The sequence below is a fragment of the Cupressus sempervirens genome, chromosome 9 (assembly GCF_028749045.1).
Source record: "Cupressus sempervirens isolate cs-2001-9-10 chromosome 9, ASM2874904v1, whole genome shotgun sequence".
NCBI lineage: Eukaryota > Viridiplantae > Streptophyta > Pinopsida > Cupressales > Cupressaceae > Cupressus > Cupressus sempervirens.
The window spans coordinates 191053764-191073374 of NC_143126.1; the positions used below are offsets into that span (position 1 = coordinate 191053764).

At 35.7% G+C, this 19611-nt stretch overlaps 1 protein-coding gene across 1 annotated transcript; it reads left to right on the forward strand.

Moving 5' to 3' along the window:
• The first annotated feature begins 5584 nt into the window (after window positions 1-5584).
• Window positions 5585-16469, forward strand: LOC149538130 (L-type lectin-domain containing receptor kinase S.4-like). Its single transcript, XM_089799507.1, has 3 exons — window positions 5585-6819; window positions 14588-14889; window positions 15274-16469. The coding sequence occupies exons 1-3, from the start codon at window positions 6090-6092 to the stop codon at window positions 16234-16236; spliced, it is 1995 nt and encodes a 664-aa protein (XP_089655633.1). The 5' UTR covers window positions 5585-6089; the 3' UTR covers window positions 16237-16469.
• The last annotated feature ends 3142 nt before the right edge of the window (window positions 16470-19611 follow it).

Sequence of the window (19611 nt, forward strand, 5' to 3'; positions counted from 1 at the left end):
GTACCCTATCGCATTATCTCAATGGTAAGAGAGGGGAGATAAACTCTTAAGTCCAAATCCTAAACCCTTTAGCCAATTGTCCTAATTGATAATTAGGACAAGTATCTGAGTTAAGTACCCTTCGAATGCATCAAATGATGTTATTTCGTGATTATAACCCTTTTGTTTGATTTAGTATGTATTTTTCTATGATGGGTTTTCGTATGTTGCTTTATGAGTCCTTGATGTATTTTCTATTAATTAAGTCTAATTAAAAAGATTAATTAATGATTTAATTTAATAGAAAATTATTATGATTTTTTTATATTTAATTAATTAAGAAATTAATTAAATAAAAAGAATTGAATTTGGAGATAAAAGTTTAAGGATAATTTAGAACTTGATAATATTTATTTAATTTAATAATAATATATCTAGAGTTCATTTTTAAATAAATGCTAAATATTATTGTTATTTAAATTAATTAAATATTTTATCAATTAAGTTTCTAAAATAAATTAAAAGTTGAAAGATATTAAATTATTAAAGTTCTAGATCGCATGATGCGAGCATGAGTTGAAAATAAAAGAAATTAATTAAAAAGATAAAATAAGTGAAAATAATAATGTTATTTTAATTTCATAAAATGCAAATGAGATTAAAGTAATAAATTAATTTAAAATAGAAGTCAAGTGGAATATTAAATAAAGTTATTTAATAATTCAACTTAATGTGCATGAAAAGATGAATGCAAAATAAAAGAAAAGATAATAAAAGTTAATTTGGAGTTTGAGTCTGTTAAGCAAGGAGTCCTCTCGGGTGAACGCACAATTAGTGCCCCGATTTGAGGAGAAAACTCCTTATCACAACTTTGGGGTTCATTTTTGGGGGACACGAATTTGGATAGGAATTTTGGTAGACAAAAATTTTGGGAGACAACTTTTGGAAGCGAATTTTCAAAAGGCGAATTCTAAGAAAGATTTTCAGAAAAAGGTTATGGAAGAGGAGCGAATTTTCTTACAGTTTTTTTTGGGGAATGCATAATAGCATCAAGCTCAGGTAGGGTCTTGTGTTTTGATCATCGATTAAATACGCAATTATCCTTCCCTGTCTTCTTCGTGCCTGTGCAATATGAATTCAAATTTCTTAGTGATGAATACTTAAATATTTCAATAATGTAAATATGTTAATATCCTTGTGTGTTCGTGGAGATTCAAAGTATAGTTACGAAAACCTCGTTCTATAGATTTATCAAATTAATCCAGGGAAAAGAGTTTGAGATTAAAGAAAATTCAATGAGAAATTAGAAATTTAATTGAATAATTGGTTTCCTCCTATCAGATAAGGATTGGAAATATTTATTAAATTTTTTTTATCAAAATAAAAATTAATTATTAATAAATAAAAAAAATTTATAAATAAAATATATATATAATAATAAACTTAAATTATTAAACTTAAATGAAAAGAGGGTTGTTTTTTCTATTAAACAAAGCTATGCCATTTTTGTGAGGAGGCAATTTAATAATTTTATAAAAAAAAAAAATATATATATATATTAATGGGAGGGGCGGGAAACCCCACACCCCCCCAGTACCTGCTGTCGCCTTTAAAAGGCTGCGACAGCAGGTACCCTGCTGTGCGCAGCAGCAGTTGTACTGCTGACTGCGGCAGCAGAGGTACCGGCTACCGCAGTATTAAAGATGGCGACCTCTAAGGTGTCATTTCTTTTTTTATATATGAGTCGATTCTGTTTTAATATGCATATTTTGTTATAATTATTAAAATTTATTAATATTAAGATTTTAAATTAAAATTTATTTAATATTATTATTTTTAGTATTAAAATTGATTAAGATTTATTATTTTAATAAATAAATAAATTTGTAAAAATTAGAAGATGGTTATTAATTAATTTAATTAAATAGAATTTTAATTAAGTTAATTAATAAATGAAAATATTTAATTTAGATTTATTTTTAATAATAACGATATTGACTATATTAAAATTCAAAATTATTTTATTGAAAGATCAATAGTTATTAACTAAATATTTACCCTTATATTATTTTTGAATAATTGACTTTAAATCAAACAAAGGGTAGTTGTACATTTTGTTCAATTGTATAAATGAGATAAATTTATATGTTACTTAAAAAGAAGAATGGGTTAACTAAAAGGGTGAACTATGAGATTTATTCACTTGAAATATGTGTTTAACTAGAAACTAGAACCCTACCTTTAATTTAACTGTATGCTTTCAAATCAAACCAATTGTGTGATGAATTTGTTCTATGTGACTTTTCTGTTGTCTTTGATTTGGGATTTGGGTGGTCCTAGAGTGTTGACCAATCCTAGGTTGTTACCAGAGGCTTTGGGGTTATGCGATTGTGATATTATGATGATTTGTTCCCAATCTTTCTAAACCCAACCATGGTGATGTGTGATATGCTCTATGATGTGGTGTTTTTACTGGTTGTTATTGATGTCCAGTTTCCTTGTGAGAAGCTGAGGTGTATGTTTATGAGATACCTGACTTTACCATTTTGAGTCATCAATTAGTTATATTTGATTTGCCTTCTAGCCGCTTTGAGAGGACTAAGGTGTTTTATTTGCTCTTGGTGATGTCATGTTGTGACATGTGTTGACTTGACCATTTTGGAGCCTTCGATCAGTTTTGTGTTTTATTATTGGGATTCTTTCTGGTTGCTCGTTGGAGAACCATGGGATATTGTGATTTATCATTGATGCCTTCAGATGCCGATAGAGATTTGTTGTGATCATTATGATTATTATTTGAGGCTATTCAGTTGCTCATGGAGAATTGATGTGATGATTGTGGATAATATTTATGATGTTTTCAGTCGCTTGTATAGGACTGAGGTGATTTTATTATGATTCTTGATTTTGTGATTTCATGAACCTAGGGTAGGTTATCTATGTGTAGTGTCGGGAAGTGGCTTGCAATGAGGGACGGGAGACCCGAAGTGGCTCTGGGCATGACTCATTGTAAGTTGTTTGTTTTAATAAGTGGAAACATCTCACCTAAATACTGACTTAAATGAACCTAATAAGATAATTGTATGTTCTCTCCCATGCCTTGAGTGCTAGTACATACTAGGATGGGGTAGAGAGAATGCTTGGTTACGACCTTGCATTCAATAGTATGCCTCGTCAGTACGAGAGGATACTAGTGGCCGCAAGATCACAGGGGAACCGGGATTCCTAAGGGATTGCTCGGGTAACTTCCAACGTGACTTTTGCGATGACACTTTCCCGCTTGCATAGTAGGCTTCCTACGTGTCTTGTGTGCCTCTGGGTCTAGATGTCGATCTATGTTGGAACCTTTGAGTTAGTATACTTTTAGGATTTCTCAGACTTAGAGAGTACTTGTGTTTTGTGTTTTTTGATATCCTGTTTGGGACTTGAGACTATCTCCTCAGCGCGGTGGGAGTCGACCATTTAGGTTCCATGCTGTCGGGTGGTCGTGCTTTTACTCTTACCATTGAGATCCGTCTGTGGTTATTATGGCTGGAGCTTCCTAGGTTGGCATTTACTTTCATTCTGTTCATGGATTATTATGATGGATGGTTAGATTTTATGATGGATGTTATATCATTATGGATGTATGGATGTATCATGTATATTATTAGTTTCATTTATTTTACTGTACTTTGTATCATGGATTTGAGGATGATGTATCTTTATTTTTACATATGTATATTCTTTTAAGCCTTTCATACCCTGTGGCATGTACAGTGGATGATTGAGCATTCCGAATTAATTTGCCAAAAGGCATTCGGAACAAATGTATATTATGGACATTGGACTTTCTTATTATTGTTTCATGTGGATGTGGTAGTTGTTAGACTTAGAATTAATTAAATTTAAATGTGACTCAACGTCTTGGGGTCCTTAAGGAATGTAACCTGTTATGTATGTTTGTTGATGATTACATGTTATTGCTTCTGCTACTATGTGTTTGATGTGTTTGTTATACATTCTTACTTTAAAAAAAAAAAATGTTTAGCAAACTTAGTAAAACTTTAGGTTAATTCTTTTGGATCCCTTGGCGGGGCGTTATACATCCCTCTATTCAGATGGGTGATCAATTGCATATGTTGATGATAATGGAAATGTACTATAGTAATCCATACTTGGATCTATTGCTAATGAAGCCTTTTCCCTAGTTTTTTTTCTCGTTCCTATATCTGCTTCTAGAGGATCTATTGGAGGTTGTGACAAGGGCATCAGAGAATGCAAATGAAAAGAAAGATTTGGGTAGCAATGAGAATTTCAAATCATAAGGATTATGTGATTATTTTGAATGTTTACAACAACCTTGGCCATGAACGACGCAAGGCAAATTCGCTAGCTAATCTTAGCTATGGTTGTACTAATTGTGTAGCTTTAGGCAAATTCGCTAGCTGATCTTAGCTATAGTTGTATTGATTGTGTAGCTTCACTATCTTTCATGCTAGTGCGAGCTATGTAATGTCTATAGACTGTGAAAAAGATGGATGATAAAGCTAACAATAAAGATGTAGCAAACTACAATGCACATCATGGTCATTTGCCACCTAACATGGATGAAAATTGGAATGCCACTTGTCGAAGCAATTGGAAACTACTGCGCATGTTTATCCATGAATAAGGACAAGTGTGGCTCCCCTCATGATGTGAAATGTCTTTTAGAACACATTTTTTAAAAATGGGTCTAAAATTCACATGACTCTAGAGTTTCCACCTCCCCTTCTTCCATATTCCAAAGCCCTAGACTGTCAAAGACAGTGATGCACACATACATATGTTGAACCTAGTAAACAAGCTCCGTGATTTAAAACACTATGCATGAAATAAGGCTTTTTATTTGAGCATTTAAATGGGCTTTTAGGTTTATTTACCACTGCAAACAACTCACTATTATTCTCTTATTTTTGCAATATGATCTATATCCTAAAATTGCAGTTAATGATTAAAAAAAATATTGATTATTTATTTTCAAATTTAGGCACTTTCTGTTAGTCTTCTAGAATTAAAAAAATTCTTATATATTATTTTCATATGTTCAATTCAATTAAAATTACATTTGATCACTTCAAATTATATTAAATTTTTATTGTACAAATGTAAGATTGTCAATAATTAATTATTATTTTTAAATATTATTTTTAAAGCAATAATATATTTATTAAAATTTAATTTCAAATATTAAAATAAATCAAAATTTTAAAATAACCATACGTGTACAATTGATATTTTTCTCTAATACATAATTGTTAATAATAATCCCTTATATATATATATTTCAATGAGATTTATTCCATACTAAATAAATTATATTTTGAATCTTTTGACTTAGAAATCATGATTGACATTCTATAACTACAAGGAAGGACACCTTTGCAACTATTCTGGAAATGTCTAAAAAAATAAAATTTATAAGATAGAGGTTAATATTTATATGTTCAAGAGACTGTCATTAAAGAACTGAACTTGTGAACTATATTTGAATTTAAGACAATTTCGTTGTTATAATCTATTCAAATATTTACTTAAACCCCTACTCTGATTATATACATGATCGCCCGCCACAAGTCAGCTTATCCGATGAACAATCTGCACAGGCTAAGACCAAAATGATAAGAATGAACCACATATGAATACATCAGTCAAATTTCACCAACCTCGAGATTAAAGATGGGATAGAACAGAACCAATCTTAGATGATTCAAGATGGAATAGAACAGAACCAATCTTAAGATAATTTCATCTGAAAACATAAAATTATCCGTTCTTACCTTTGAATTGAAAAAATATCTTGAATTTGTTGGCCGAAACAAGCCGTCATTGACAAGACCAGGCGTGGGCGAATCTTTTACCTGTATTTTCTGGGAAGTCACCTAAATTGCGAGTGAAACGTACCAATCTAGACGAGGATTGCCAGCGGGCCTTTCTCTTTTTGCACAAGCGGGCCAAGAATGCCGTGCGCGATTCAGACCCCGGACTGATTCAACTCGAGAAAATCTCTCGTTTGTTGGAAGTTTACATGGGAAGAAGGAAAAACTGTTTATAGGTGATTCTCTTCACAGCATAGCAAAGATACACTAATGGCTAGTCGCCTAATACTGCTTCTACTGGTAACAGCCGCCGCGTCTTCTTTCAGCAGTGTTGAGCAGCAGACCAGTTTCATCTTCAACCAGTTCAATTCCGCAAACCCAATACAATACATTGAAGATGCCTCAATGCAATCAGAGGTGATTCACCTCACAAATCACTCTGAGCGCGCCATTGGCCGCGCTTATTATGAGAAGCTCGTCCCCATGAAAAGAAACGGCTCTGTAATCTCATTCAGCACAAGCTTTGTATTCGCCATTGTTCCGCACCCTCGCTCGGGCGGGGGCGACGGGCTCTGCTTCGTCATGACACCCACTACAGCTCTCAATGGCGCCATTGCCACACAGTACTTTGGCCTCGTCAATACCTCCAGTGACGGCAAGGATTACAACCATCTTTTTGCTGTGGAGTTTGACACGAGTCCGAGCGCAGGCATGGAGGACAAGGACAGTAATCATGTTGGAATCAATCTTAACAGCGTCAAATCGGTGGTGGCTCAATTTGCTGGTTACAGGAAAGGGAACACATTGATGCCCATTAATCTCAAGAGTGGGCATAATATAAGGGCTTGGATCGATTATGACAGTGCTTCTAAACAGCTCGACATAAGCATCGCAGCAATTGGACAGGCGAAGCCCCAGAATGCCCTACTGTCTCGGAAAAATTTGAATCTGGATGATATCTTAGAAGACCACATGTACGTTGGTTTTTCTGCGTCTACAGGTGATGTTTTCACATTTTTGTTTAGCGGCTTGAGTCAACTCCTGTTTTCACTGGAGGACTGATCTCCTGGAAAAAAAATTTTAAAAAATTTGTTGTACAATTGAAACTTCGTTTTTTGGTATGCTGAATTTTTTAGTCTGTTTGGAAGCCGCTTAAACGTTGCCTTAATTGCTAAGAATTTTATTTTTACTCAGCAATTATATCCCATCAATTTCAGCGTCTAAATTTTGATATATTTTGGAGGGAAAATTATGTTTATGTGACTTTTGTATGTTGTTCTACTATTACTTTACAACTCCTTAGTTATGAAATCTAAGGGACGACTTAACTATTTCAGCTATTAATTTTCCTCCACAGCACTGGCTTAGAGATAACCTTGTCTGCATGCCTGCTTTCTCCGTTTTCTAAACACTGTCATTTCTGTTGGAATTCACCCGTGTGTTTTATCTGAAATGACCTCTGCAAGCTATTATTACAGGGTTATGTTTTATTATATATCGTTACAGATTAGCAGATATCTAGCAAGCACTTTATGTACAAAAGATATGATTAGGAGTATGGACCCCGGCGAGCACATTGTTTTATTTTAGGTCCTTCACCAATACAGGCCAAGGAGGTTGAGTTTTAATGGCGAGATCATCTCTGTTCTACAAACTACAGGTAGACCACATGGTGATCTTTCTATTCAAACCCCTAAAAACCAGGTGCTATTTGTTGTATAAAGCATTCAAAAAAAGAAATTTTATGCAAGATGCGTCCCTTGCCTTAAAATCCTAATTAAGTCCGTCATGTCAACTGAAATGCTATGACAAGAATTGGGATTTTATGTTTCAAAATTGTCAAGCATACAGAAAATCATTTGAGGAATTCACTATTAAATACAACCAAAATTTAAAAGGAATTTTGAATCGACCAGACCTCAGGTCAAATTTCTATAAATCTTCTTTACAGTTTTAAAATTGACATGCAAACGACAGACAAGGTCTAAGACATTCTTCCATGTAATAACTGTGTCAAAATGGCACCGTTTTGTTGATAGACATACCCATAAAAAATGGATTATAAGTCAAAATGTTGGAACAAAGGAATTGAACCGTCTATTTATGGTTGTCTCTCCCCATGAGCTGTCTGCGTCTTTTTTTGAATTAGCTGTCTTTAGAAGTTGATTGTTAACTTTCAGGTAGTAGAATCCTTTTTTATAGTTTCTTTTTCTTTTAGCCGAGTGAATTTGGGCTGTTGTGGGGTGCAGAGTAAAGTAAAACATTCTTTGTATGGTCTTCAAGGACCTGATTAAGGTTTTTTGGGTTCTGAAATTCGCACTCTAATCCTTTTCAAATTGACAAGAAAAATAAGTTAATGTAGTTACTGTTCTGATTCTCTGTTGTTTTATGGTCAAATTTAATTCATTATCTGTTAGTTTTCACATTTTCATTCTTTATATGCAGTAACAGAGCAGTCTTTCTTGCAGCCACAGAGGTATCTAAAGATGCTAGGAGTAGAGAGTTTTTGCTGTTATTAATACAATAGTTGCAGATGACTCAGATGAGAGTTGTGGTTGTGGTCAGGCATGCAGAAAATAGAGATAAATAGAGTCATGTTACTTGTTGATTTCTATTTGAACTAAGCTTTTTTAACCTGTAGTGAGAGGTTGTTTGCATCAATCCAGTCTGTGATGGCCTAGAGGGGAGTCCACATGAACTGGGGAAGAAGGGGTAGAAGGAATGTAGACCCTTGAAGAAGTGTTGATGAACGGCCTAGGAGATTAGAATTCATCGAGGCTAGATTACTGCTAGATGTGTCCAAGGAGGGAAAGGAGAACCTGGTAAATGCTAGGGCAGACCTATGGAGAGGCTCATTGAAGTCATGACCAGAGAAATGTACAAGGTCAAAGTTGATATATCTGACTTTAAAAGTGAACTCAACTTAGAGTTGTTACTGGACTGAGCCAGAAAGATGGAAAAGATGTGTCCAAGGAGGGAAAGGAGAACCTGGTAAATGCTAGGGCAGACCTATGGAGAGTTTCATTGAAGTCATGACCAGAGAAATGTACAAGGTCAAAGTTGATATATCTGACTTCAAAAGTGAACTCAACTTAGAGTTGTTACTGGACTGAGCCAGAAAGATGGAAAAGTATTTAAAATGGAAGACATTGATGAGGACGATATTAAAAGAGTGGGATTGCAGCATCCAAATTGAAGTCGCATGCAATTCTATGGTGAGAGAATGTGTAGAGTTCAAGAAGAAGATAAGGAAAGAGAAAAGCAGACTATGGCCCAAGACGTTGTAACATCTGAGAGTTTAATTCTTGCCTTCTGAGTACTAACAAAAAACATTTAAAGAATATTCAGTTCTTAAAACAAAGAAATCAGTCAGTGCAAGCTTCTATGACCAATATATGAGGCTACAAATTTGGACAGATATATAGGAGAGCGAAGGGCAAGCTGCCATGCAATATGTCAATGGCCTTAAGTTTCAAATTCAGGATGAGCTTGATTTTTTTGAAAGTACCTTCTGTGGACAAGGCATGTGAATCTGCCTTAAAAGCAGAGGAGAAATTAAACCGGAAAAGCAAAACAATGAGTCAAAGAGGCTATAGCAACTAGAATAGCTGAAAAGATGATTCCTTAGGATCTGCCAAGAGTGAAGAGCTAGGAGCAAGCAAGAATGTAAAAGCTGACTTCCAAGGATGGGAAGGCATTGGAGGTAACAAGGATAACAATGTTTGGGAGATTGGAAGCCCTTGAGATGTTTCATTTGATACAAACCTATACAGCCATAGACTGCCCACAAGAGCCCAAAAGGGCAATAGTAACCTAGGAAGAAAAAGAAGGAAGTTGAAGTAGAGATGATACAAAGCTTGATCCTATTAAGAGCCTTGATATATAGGAGCAAAGAGGCCTCAGAAGTTGATTGGAGGAGAAAGAGCGTCTTTTGAACAAAATGCATATGCAAGAAAAAAGCTTGCAAGGTGATTGTAAATGGTCAATCTGGCAAGTACAAAAACAATTAACATATTGCAGCTTGTTTGTAGTCCAAAAGGTAACATTACAAGATTTCTTGGTTGAAGAAGGATCATAGTGTACTTGTGGATAAACCTTGTCCTTTTACTTTCAAAATTGGTCCTTGTGTGGATGAAGTGTTATGTGATGTGATGCCAATGGATGTGTGTTGTTTGCTATTGGTAAGATCCTCGCAATCTGATTAGAAAGCAATCCATTTTGGTTTGGAGAATTTTTATGATGCACAACATAAAGGAAGGAAACATCTCCTAACACTATGGAAAGAGGAAGGAGCATTTGAAATGACAACTTTGTCTCTTCCATTCGAAGCCATATTTGAGCTTGTAGAGAAAAGCATAATTCAATATAAGCCAAGAATTGAGCTAGAGACATGCTTAGGAGCCAAATGTGGTACAGCACAAACAAAAAAATGATGAAAAAGAAGTGGATCTGCATTGATACGCCACTATCAAGGTTAAAAGTGTGTTTCAAACTTTCAAGAGATAGACGAGGTTTCAGTTGACTGTGTGTTTCATTTGAAGAAAACATTGGAAGAACCTACAAGTATGTCTCATGGAATCAAAAGGAATAGCAAGCTGTAGGAGTATGAGCAAGATCTTTTAAATTCTTCAAAAATGTTATCAACAATCTGGTCAAACATCATAGCCTTATCAGTCTGAGAGCAGTGATCTGAACCCTGATTGGGGCAAAGGTAAGGGATTTCTATTGGTGCATATTGACTGCACATGATTTTGAGTTTGACTGGCCAAACTGATGGTAGTACCAGCACCGGCTTGCTTTTGACCTTCATAATGCAAGGGTTGGAAGGACAATACTTGTTTTGTATCAAGCCAGGTAATCACAAGAGAATACTTCGAATATAAAATTGGAAGGTGTTCGTATTGACAAATTTCAAGATGAGGCTTAAAAAATCTAGTTGCTCTGAACCCTGAGGTTCAGAGATTTTAAATAATGGGGAGGATGATGCAATTGACCATTTATAGCAGCCTATCCTCGCTAGCCATCTATCTCTTTTTGGGGCCTTGCAATGTTTAGAGCAGTGTTATAGAACCCCACGAGTCTGGAAAGGACTCGGTGAGTCTCAAGGCAAGGTACAAAAAACGAGGCAAATTGCCTCTCGACTCAGGCTTGGCCATGTCCTGAATGAGTCTTGGCTGCCTCAGCGAGTCAGCCGCAGCAGCTGCCTCGGCTAACTCGTCGAGGCAGCTGCCTCAGCTGACTCGCACAGTCCTGCTGATCAGACTTTGCTATCAGCCAACAAAAAATAACAAGTTTTTCAGCTCAGGGGCAAGAGGATTCATACAAATATAACATTTAACTTTTTAACTAAGTTGCCGGTTCGCGGTTCGGTTCCGGGTTCGGGTTCGAGAACTGGTTCGCTGGTTCAACAAAATTTTGAAAAGGGGTTTGGGTTCGTTTGGGTTCGTTAGTACAAAAACATGTAAAAAAAATTTATTTTTTTAAAATATATATATATATACATCTTTACGAAGCATGAGTTAGAATTAGAATGTAGCATAGTAGCATAAACACATTTGAACAACAAAAAACTTTAAAACAGCATAAACAATATAGTAGCAAACCACAGCGATCATTGGAACCCCTAGCCACTAGATCTCTTCCCTTTCATTTAAAAAATTCATAACTATATCTAATTAGTTTATGCAGATCAACAGTAAGTTTTAATAAAAATTTCTTCTTTTCATAAATTTATTTACCAAACTCTTATTATGATTAACATAATCGATTGAACGTGGTTAAAAACTAATTAGATCTAGCTTGCAGAAGGTAAATCCCTTTGACCAGCTGAATATTCTTCAATCTCTTTGGGCACAATCTCCCAAGCACTGATCAACAACAGTAAACTGGAAAAAGACCATTCATGGGGGCCTTTGGATAACACAATCTAACGTCCTAGATTCAATATTCTTTAATACAATTTTTAATATACCTAGAGGAGAAATAATCAGCCAAACAGTGATAGACAATGTGGTAAGTAGCTGCCCCACTTGACCATATTCATGTGACCGTAACTTTCTTTTGCAAGGCAACATTTCCCAATAAAACGTTGTTTATTGTTTAGTGTTTGAAAAATTCATATTGCTACTCAAATAGGCCCTGAAATTCCTCGAAATTGGTCATGGTGGTCGCCACATGTTGAGCATCTTCTCTTGTGGGTGTCTCAAATTTAGTAGCATTTTGATTCAAATAGAAAGTGTTTTACAGCTAGGGATTACTCAACACTAAAAAACTGTGGCATTGTAATGCCTACCAATCCAGACCCAAGATGTATCAACATAAATTAAATTAAAACATGCTGTAATGTGGAAAATTTATATGTGGTTCTCCTGGGTTCGAACTCTGGTCCGAAATTTTATATGTGGTTCTCTTGGGTTCTAACCCTGGTTCGAACTAGATCGAACCAAGCCTCCAAAAACGAACCCAGGTCGAATCGGACCAAAACCACGAACCGGTTCGAACCGGTACGTGGTCCGGAGGGGGGGGGAGGTACCCGTGCAACTTAGCTTTTTAAGTATAAGTTGTAAGTTATATTTGTATAAATATTAAATACTGTCAGGATGTCTGAGATAGGTTTCAGCTTCATAGGAGTTAAAATGTAGATTCTAGATTTTGGGTGTTTTCAAAAAATTCCAGGCTTAGCTGAATTTTAGGATTCAATATGCCTTCAATAGTGTTATCGCACACAACTTGTCTTGGCTATTTGAGGTTAAATTGAAGTTGGAAGTTGATGATAATGTCTTTAGTGATGAAGGCTTGGAGTGGGTAGATCAGGTGGATTGAGAGGTAGAGGCAGTGACGATGGTGATGGCAATGGCAGTGGAGGAGGCTACAACACAAGGAGACCTAGTGCAGGACCCCAAGGTCGAGAGTGATCGATCCGACTTTGATGATGAGGATTATGAGGACGAGTATGAGGATGTGGAGGGTGATCATGATGAGCATGTTGCTGAGGTTCAACTTCACACATGGGAGAGATGATGACTCTAGGCTCTAGAGTCTTCCATGACCTAGCTTAGACGTAGTCGTAGGAGGACATAAGCTACTATGAGCTTTTATTTTGATATATGTTTTGAACTTTTGGTTCAATGGCTTGCATATTTCATGATATTATAGACATTTGACAGTGACACTATATTTAGATTATGTTATTTAGTTTAAGTAATTTCTTTCAAAAATTCGCATTTATACTTATGTAATCTATGAAAAGTTGTGGTTGTGTGCAAATTAGCTTCTATTTATCTCAATTGTTGTGTATTTGATGTTAATTGGCTAAATGATGCATGAAGAAAACGAAAACTCCTTAAAAATCTTTGAATTTCAAGGGTTTTTAATTTCCAGTTCCATGTTGAGTCCTTGCCGAGTCCAAGTCTGGCCACTGAGTCCGAGCCTGAGCCCGATTTGGGCTTGTCGAGTCCGAGGCTGGTAATACTGGTTTAGAGGTTGAGTGCTTACTGTTGGGTAGTGGGTTCCTTTTTATAAGTGTTTTTTTTTTCCAAGCATAGTGTGTGTCTTTGGGGGGTGGAGGAAAAGAAGAGCATTCTTTTCATGGTCTTCAAGTGCTGGAATAAATTTCTTAATTTTGGAATTTTCTGCTTTAAACTTTTTCAAGTTGAGAATAAGAAGTTAATGTGGCTGCTGTTATGATTCCTTGTTATTTTATTTTCTAGTTTAATTTGCTATCAGTCAGATGTTGCATTTTTTATATCTACTAGTAGAGAACAATTTGCAACTATAGTGGTGACTGCATCACTACTGTAGTGAGATACATAAATTTGAAAGTTTTAAGTTTCTTTGTTAAGCAAAAGCACCAACCATCTATTACTTGCCTTACATGTATCTAGTCTGTCTCAGTTAACTTGTCTACTTGGATCACATGCACAGAAAACTACCATGGATAATTTGACAACCAGGTATGTATCTAGAAGGGAGCCTCCTGGAATGAAATCAATCTCACTGTTGGACCCAGGTCAGCTTTTACTTTAGGGTGGCCTTCAAACTCAAAGGAGGATCCATCAAGTGGTATGGGACCCAAAATTTGAAAATTCTCCACCCTCTCATTCTGTTGTATTTTTATTTTTCTCTCTAGCAAAAGGTGAGTGAGTCTAACTGTGCATCTGTGAGCGCTCATTTTTCTTAGGTCTACAGAGTTCTGACAAAAAAATCATCTAAGGCCTACGTAAATCCAACAGCAATAGAATTCTGAGGCTTTCCTATTGAATCATTTTGTTTAAAAATTTGGTATGCCTTGTGTGTGTTGCCATATCTAGTATCCAACTGCATTCAAGGCTTTTGAAACTACAACTTCCTTTAGAGATTGGCTATCTATTATTTATTTGGTTGGTTTCCATATTCTATGCCTTCTCCAAGGCGTCCTGTTTTCCAAACTTTAAAAGGATGCTTAAAGCTTTTACATTGAACTTTGCTAATTCGGTGTGTTAAAAGTCTCTCAGGTTATATTGGCGGGCCTATTTGTTAGAAGAAGCAGATATTAGTTAGAAAGAAAAGAAAACGCAATGTTAGAGCATACATCTTAGAAGACAAAAACTCTATTATGTTGAAAAGGTTTCTCATGCAATTGTTTCCAGATCCATGTATTACCTTTTCAATATCAATTGAGAAAAGAATGTGAAGCTATATCTTGAAAAACATTTGTGCAATTCGACTTTACAAACCTTTCTCAGTTTTCTTGTAATTTGGGAGGATACTGATTTATATTGAATCATCAGGTAGTTCTCCGCTAGTTGAGGATCATTATATTCTAGCATGGAGCTTCACCACCGGCAGCAGCAAGGCTCTGGACCTAGATACCTCACATCTCCCTTCATTTTACATCAAAATCCCCAAGTTCTGTGATTCTGCTAAGTTCATAGCTACCACTACAATATGCTCTGTAGCTTTTATCCTGGGACTTGTTCTTGGCTCATTTTACTGGCTTAGAAGGATTGACTACATAGAATTCTACGAGGAATGGGAACTGCAGTATTGGCCACACAGATTTAGTTATCGAGAACTCAAGCTCGCCACAAAGGTAGATATGAAAGATGGACTATACTATGACATCCACAAGTTTCAGCAATTTGGCTTCCATTCGCTCGCAGATAATCCAATCATATTTTTTGATGTTATAAATGTACTTTTACATCTACTCACATGTTCTGTGGGCAAACTCAACAAGCTATGTGAGCTATTTAAACTTTCAAGATAATGAGAGCTCGCCATTTTGTGACTTTATTATTTATTTCAAGTTCTAATCTAATTGTTGAAGCAATGGTCAAGTTAGAAAATCTTTTATTAATAGGCCTGACATATCTCATCATTGTGGTCAGAAGTAAAATTTTCTTTCTTGTGCATCTATTTTCTTAGATGTGAAATAAATTACTGAACAGCGGATTTACCACTGTGTTTATTGCAGGGTTTTAGGGATGACAATCTTCTGGGTACTGGGGGTTTTGGACGAGTATATAGGGGCACTCTGGCCTCTGGTGAAGAAGTTGCTGTCAAAAGCATCACTAAAGACTGCTCAGAAGGAATGAAGGAATTCATCGCAGAAATCTCCAGCCTTGGGCGTCTGCAGCACCGAAACCTGGTCCCTCTCAAGGGCTGGTGCAGGAAGAAGAAACGCCTCTTCATTGTCTATAAATACATGTCCAATGGAAGTCTTGACAAAAAATTGTTCTCTCTAGAATTGAATCTTAGATGGGCTCAGAGATACAAGATTCTCACAGGAGTGGCTGCAGGGCTGTTATACTTACATGAGCAGTGGGAAAAAAGAGTGGTGCATAGGGACATTAAGTCCAGCAATATATTACTGGACCATGATCTGAATGGTCGAGTGGGGGACTTTGGGCTGGCAAGGTTATATGACCACAGTGAAAACTCCCAAACTACTCGTGTTGTGGGCACACTGGGCTACATTGCACCTGAGCTTATACATTCTGGTAAGGCCTCTTCTTACACAGATGTCTTTAGCTTTGGGGCTCTTATGCTGGAGGTTGCATGTGGAATGAAGCCTGTAGATCCTTGTGCTATGCAAGGTGTTATTTTGGTCCAATGGGTTTGGGATTTGTATGCAAATAATAGATTACTAGATGCTGTTGATGAGAGGCTTGGAGATGATTATGATAAGAGGGAGGCTGAGATGGTGCTATTATCGGGGCTTGTTTGTACAAACCCTAATCCACAGGAGAGGCCTAGTATGAGACAAATTCTGCAAATACTCTGTGGTGAGGCTGCTTTGCCCTTGGATCTTCATGTGCCCTTGGCTTTGAAAAATTTATACACTGATATTGCAGTCTCAAATTCAACTACTCCTCTACTTCATTGTAGCTCTCAGAATGATGCTGTTGGTGCAATTTCATCTGTAAATGATACCTGATCAAATGAATCGATCAGAAAATGTTGGAAATTAGACTTCTCCATTATATAATAGCTTGGGATTGCAGTTTTTATCACTGTAAACACCATCTTATCTATTAAAACATCAATTTTGGAAGAATGGCAGATTTTGAAGTTGGTGGGCCAAACTATTCATCAACGTTCATTTTGCTGGTTTTATTTGATTTCACATTTTGTTCCATTACAATATAATAAATAGTTGTCTTGCTTTTATTGACCAGTCTGTTTTTAAGAGGAAGTTTTTCAACATGGCACTGAAGAAAGTTGAATGACTGTCTTAAACTTTGCAACAGTTACCCACAGTCGAAGACCACCTTTAAGCTAGATCTCTGCAGAGAAGGCACTAAGCAGGATGTACAGATATCTTTGGAACACTTAAACACACACAACTTTATTCATTGAGAATTCAAAAATGTATCAACACATCCAGTTGGGATTTGCAGGACACACACATCTGGACAACAATAGACTCCGCTGTACTTATTACAGTCCAGCTAAATAACCAATCTTAACCATTTCCTTTCAGGTCAGAATTATTGTACAAGTTCTACCATCTCTTATGCAGCATCTCAAATATTAGTGCATCTCTCTAGCTCCTCTGTGTACTTTCCTTAGACACCTAACATTGATTTCTTTTTTCTTCAAATGTCATGGGTGCTATCAGCTAAAAGAAACTTCTTTCTATCTCTCATTTTGGTCTGATTCTTGAACAGTCTCAACTCTTTCAAATCCCTCTTCAAATTCTCTTTCTTGCTGCATGGTGAGTCACAATTCATTTTTGTGGTGCCACTTACAATGATCCCTGGTCTTTTATATCTTGAACGTGACAAAATTGCCATTTGCTACTTGATGACTATTTCATGTGAGGCCTCGCACCGACCCTTCATAGCCTTAGTTGTTACTTTATCATTTTGATACTCACGACTCGAGATGTCGAGACATTATCAGATACTTGAACATATTATATTATTTCATGTTGTGTGATGTTATTTTCAGATAATTGATGTCCGTCATTTGATGTTTTATGTATATGGATGTTGATGAATTAAGTAAAAGGTAGGATTAATATTTTGGTTTAAGATATTTTAAATGGTTAAGAATTGAATAGGATGAGAGGAACCTTGATTTTGTTATAGATGGATGTTTTAATTTATGCGATTCCTGATACGTATATATATATATATATATATATATATACACACACACACATGTGATTTTTCGGGACTATTGATGTGTGCAATGAGTGTGCAGATATTTTAGTTGAGGAAACTGACGGAGGAACAGAATTGATCCCTATGTGCTAATTTTGGAAACCTTGTTGTTCGTAATTAAAGTTTTTTATTGTGAGATGTGTGAATGTGTCTTTCTATGATCAGTAAATATTAATGTTCGTAACTGTGTTCTTTTAGTGTCGCTTGACACTCGTAATTTGTTTATGCTCTTCAGCGTGCTAGATAGGGATTAGCTGTGTAACCTTTGGACCTAAGTCAGATTAAGTTAGTATCTTTTGCTAATTTGGTTCTTAATCGAGTTTAGTCACCCTAATCCGGATTAGTGCTTAATCTGTATTTTTGAGTTGTTAGATGGTCCTATTTATTTCCTAGCTTTTGGTTGGCTCCAAACCTATTCCTAAGGCTTTAAAATATGAAATATTTATACCCAAGGGGTATGGGTATGGGTTGGGGGTCTTTTCCAACCCCTAAGCCCCTTTTGTTGACTTTTGAGATCACTCAAAAAGTCTCATTTTACCTTTGTTCAAAAATTGCAAGTGGTTATCTTGAGTTGCCTCACCTCACCTCCACTTAGTGTTTAACCATAGTGTGGGTTGAGTTAGGAGTTTCTAGAATTGTAAGTGGGCGGGAGAAGTTATTGATCCTTTTGGTGGTTGATTTTAAGGCTTATTTAGAGGCTCTTCTTAGACTAGTGGACGTTGTTACCCAATCTCTACATTTAGAAAGGAGTCTTGGAAGATTGAAGCAAGGAAGGGAAAAGCTCTACTCAAACTTGTTCATTGTCATTACCTCTTTGTGCAGGTAGGAATTCTCATCTCCCTTGTTTAGATTTCATGTTTGTTTCATGTTTATGCTACCTTGTTGTTACTTGAATGCTTGTATGATTGTGGGTATGTTGGGAATATTTGAAAATCATGTTATTTTGAATGATTTCCTTTCATGTTTATGTTTGAATTTTGAGATTTTCTTGCATGGGTGTTTTGGCATTACTCACCCTTGGAGAGGGCAGAAGTGGCCAATTTTGGGAAAGGGCATTTTAGTTGGACTCCAACAGTGTAGAGTCTCTTCTCAGGACGAGAAGAGGGAGAGAGGGTAGGGTGTTATGGGCCCCTACCTGTCAGCACAAACCACGTATGAGTTTTGGCATGTAAGAATGGAAGAACAGAAGTTCTTGATTTATAGCCCCAATTGGGCACCTGGTTTGGTGTTGTGTCTAACATCTCCTGTTGGAAAAATCCACCTTTCCCTAGTTTTGATTAATTGTGAATCCTATTGTGAAAGCCTTGTATGAATATGCATGTTTTGATTTGTTCTTGGTCATGCTTGTGGTCACCTGATCAGATTCTGTTCCTTCCACAATTTGTAGAAATGTGTTGCAGAAATTGATATGGAACCCTTGAAGAGGGTCATGAAGGAAATTTAATTTAAGTGTTGTAATTTAGGATTGAAATCCTATGTAATTTGTATCTCAAAACTTTGTTGTAATGGCAACGACGCCGAGTTTTCTTCCTGGTTCTTTCTCGATTAATCCTTTGAATTAGGTTTGCCAATAAAATTGGTGTTTGAGTATAATTGTTTATCATGTGAATTAATCATAATTTTTTTATTTGATGGATGCATATCAGAAATAAGATGTTATGATGATGGTTTAATTAAGCAAAAATTTTAAGTTTCCTTAATATGTTAAATATGAAAACTATGTTGAGAAAAGAAAAATGATTATATTTGATGATTCAATTTAAGCTGTTTTTGAGATTTCAATAAATCTTGTATGAATGTGTCACAATGATTAAATCTATAATTTAATTCCAAAAAAAGAAAAGAAAAAAAAAGAAATCATATTATGGATGTAGATTCAGCTTTCATGATTATCAGAATCAAACAATTCTTACATTATTGAATAAAACAGATAATTCATATCCTTGGTATATTAAGTTGCATCAATCCTTTTTGACTTGCTTTTAAAAAAAAATTTACCCCCTCTTGGTAAATATATCAACTTTAAAAATCTATACTTAGAAATTTTAAGACAAAACAAAAATGTGTTTTCAAGAGAGTAAAAACTCTCTGCCTTTTGTATGGGAGAAGCAATTAAATATTGAATATTGTATTTAAAATGAATA

What these genes read in the sequence shown, in the direction of transcription:
- LOC149538130 (XM_089799507.1), top strand. Translation starts at nt 6,090, where the DNA reads ATGGCTAGTCGCCTAATACTGCTTCTACTGGTAACAGCCGCCGCGTCT. An exon ending in TGGTTTTTCTGCGTCTACAG is followed by an intron (nt 6,820 to 14,587) that starts GTGATGTTTTCA and finishes TTGAATCATCAG; the next exon opens with GTAGTTCTCCGCTAGTTGAG. An exon ending in AACTCAAGCTCGCCACAAAG is followed by an intron (nt 14,890 to 15,273) that starts GTAGATATGAAA and finishes TGTTTATTGCAG; the next exon opens with GGTTTTAGGGATGACAATCT.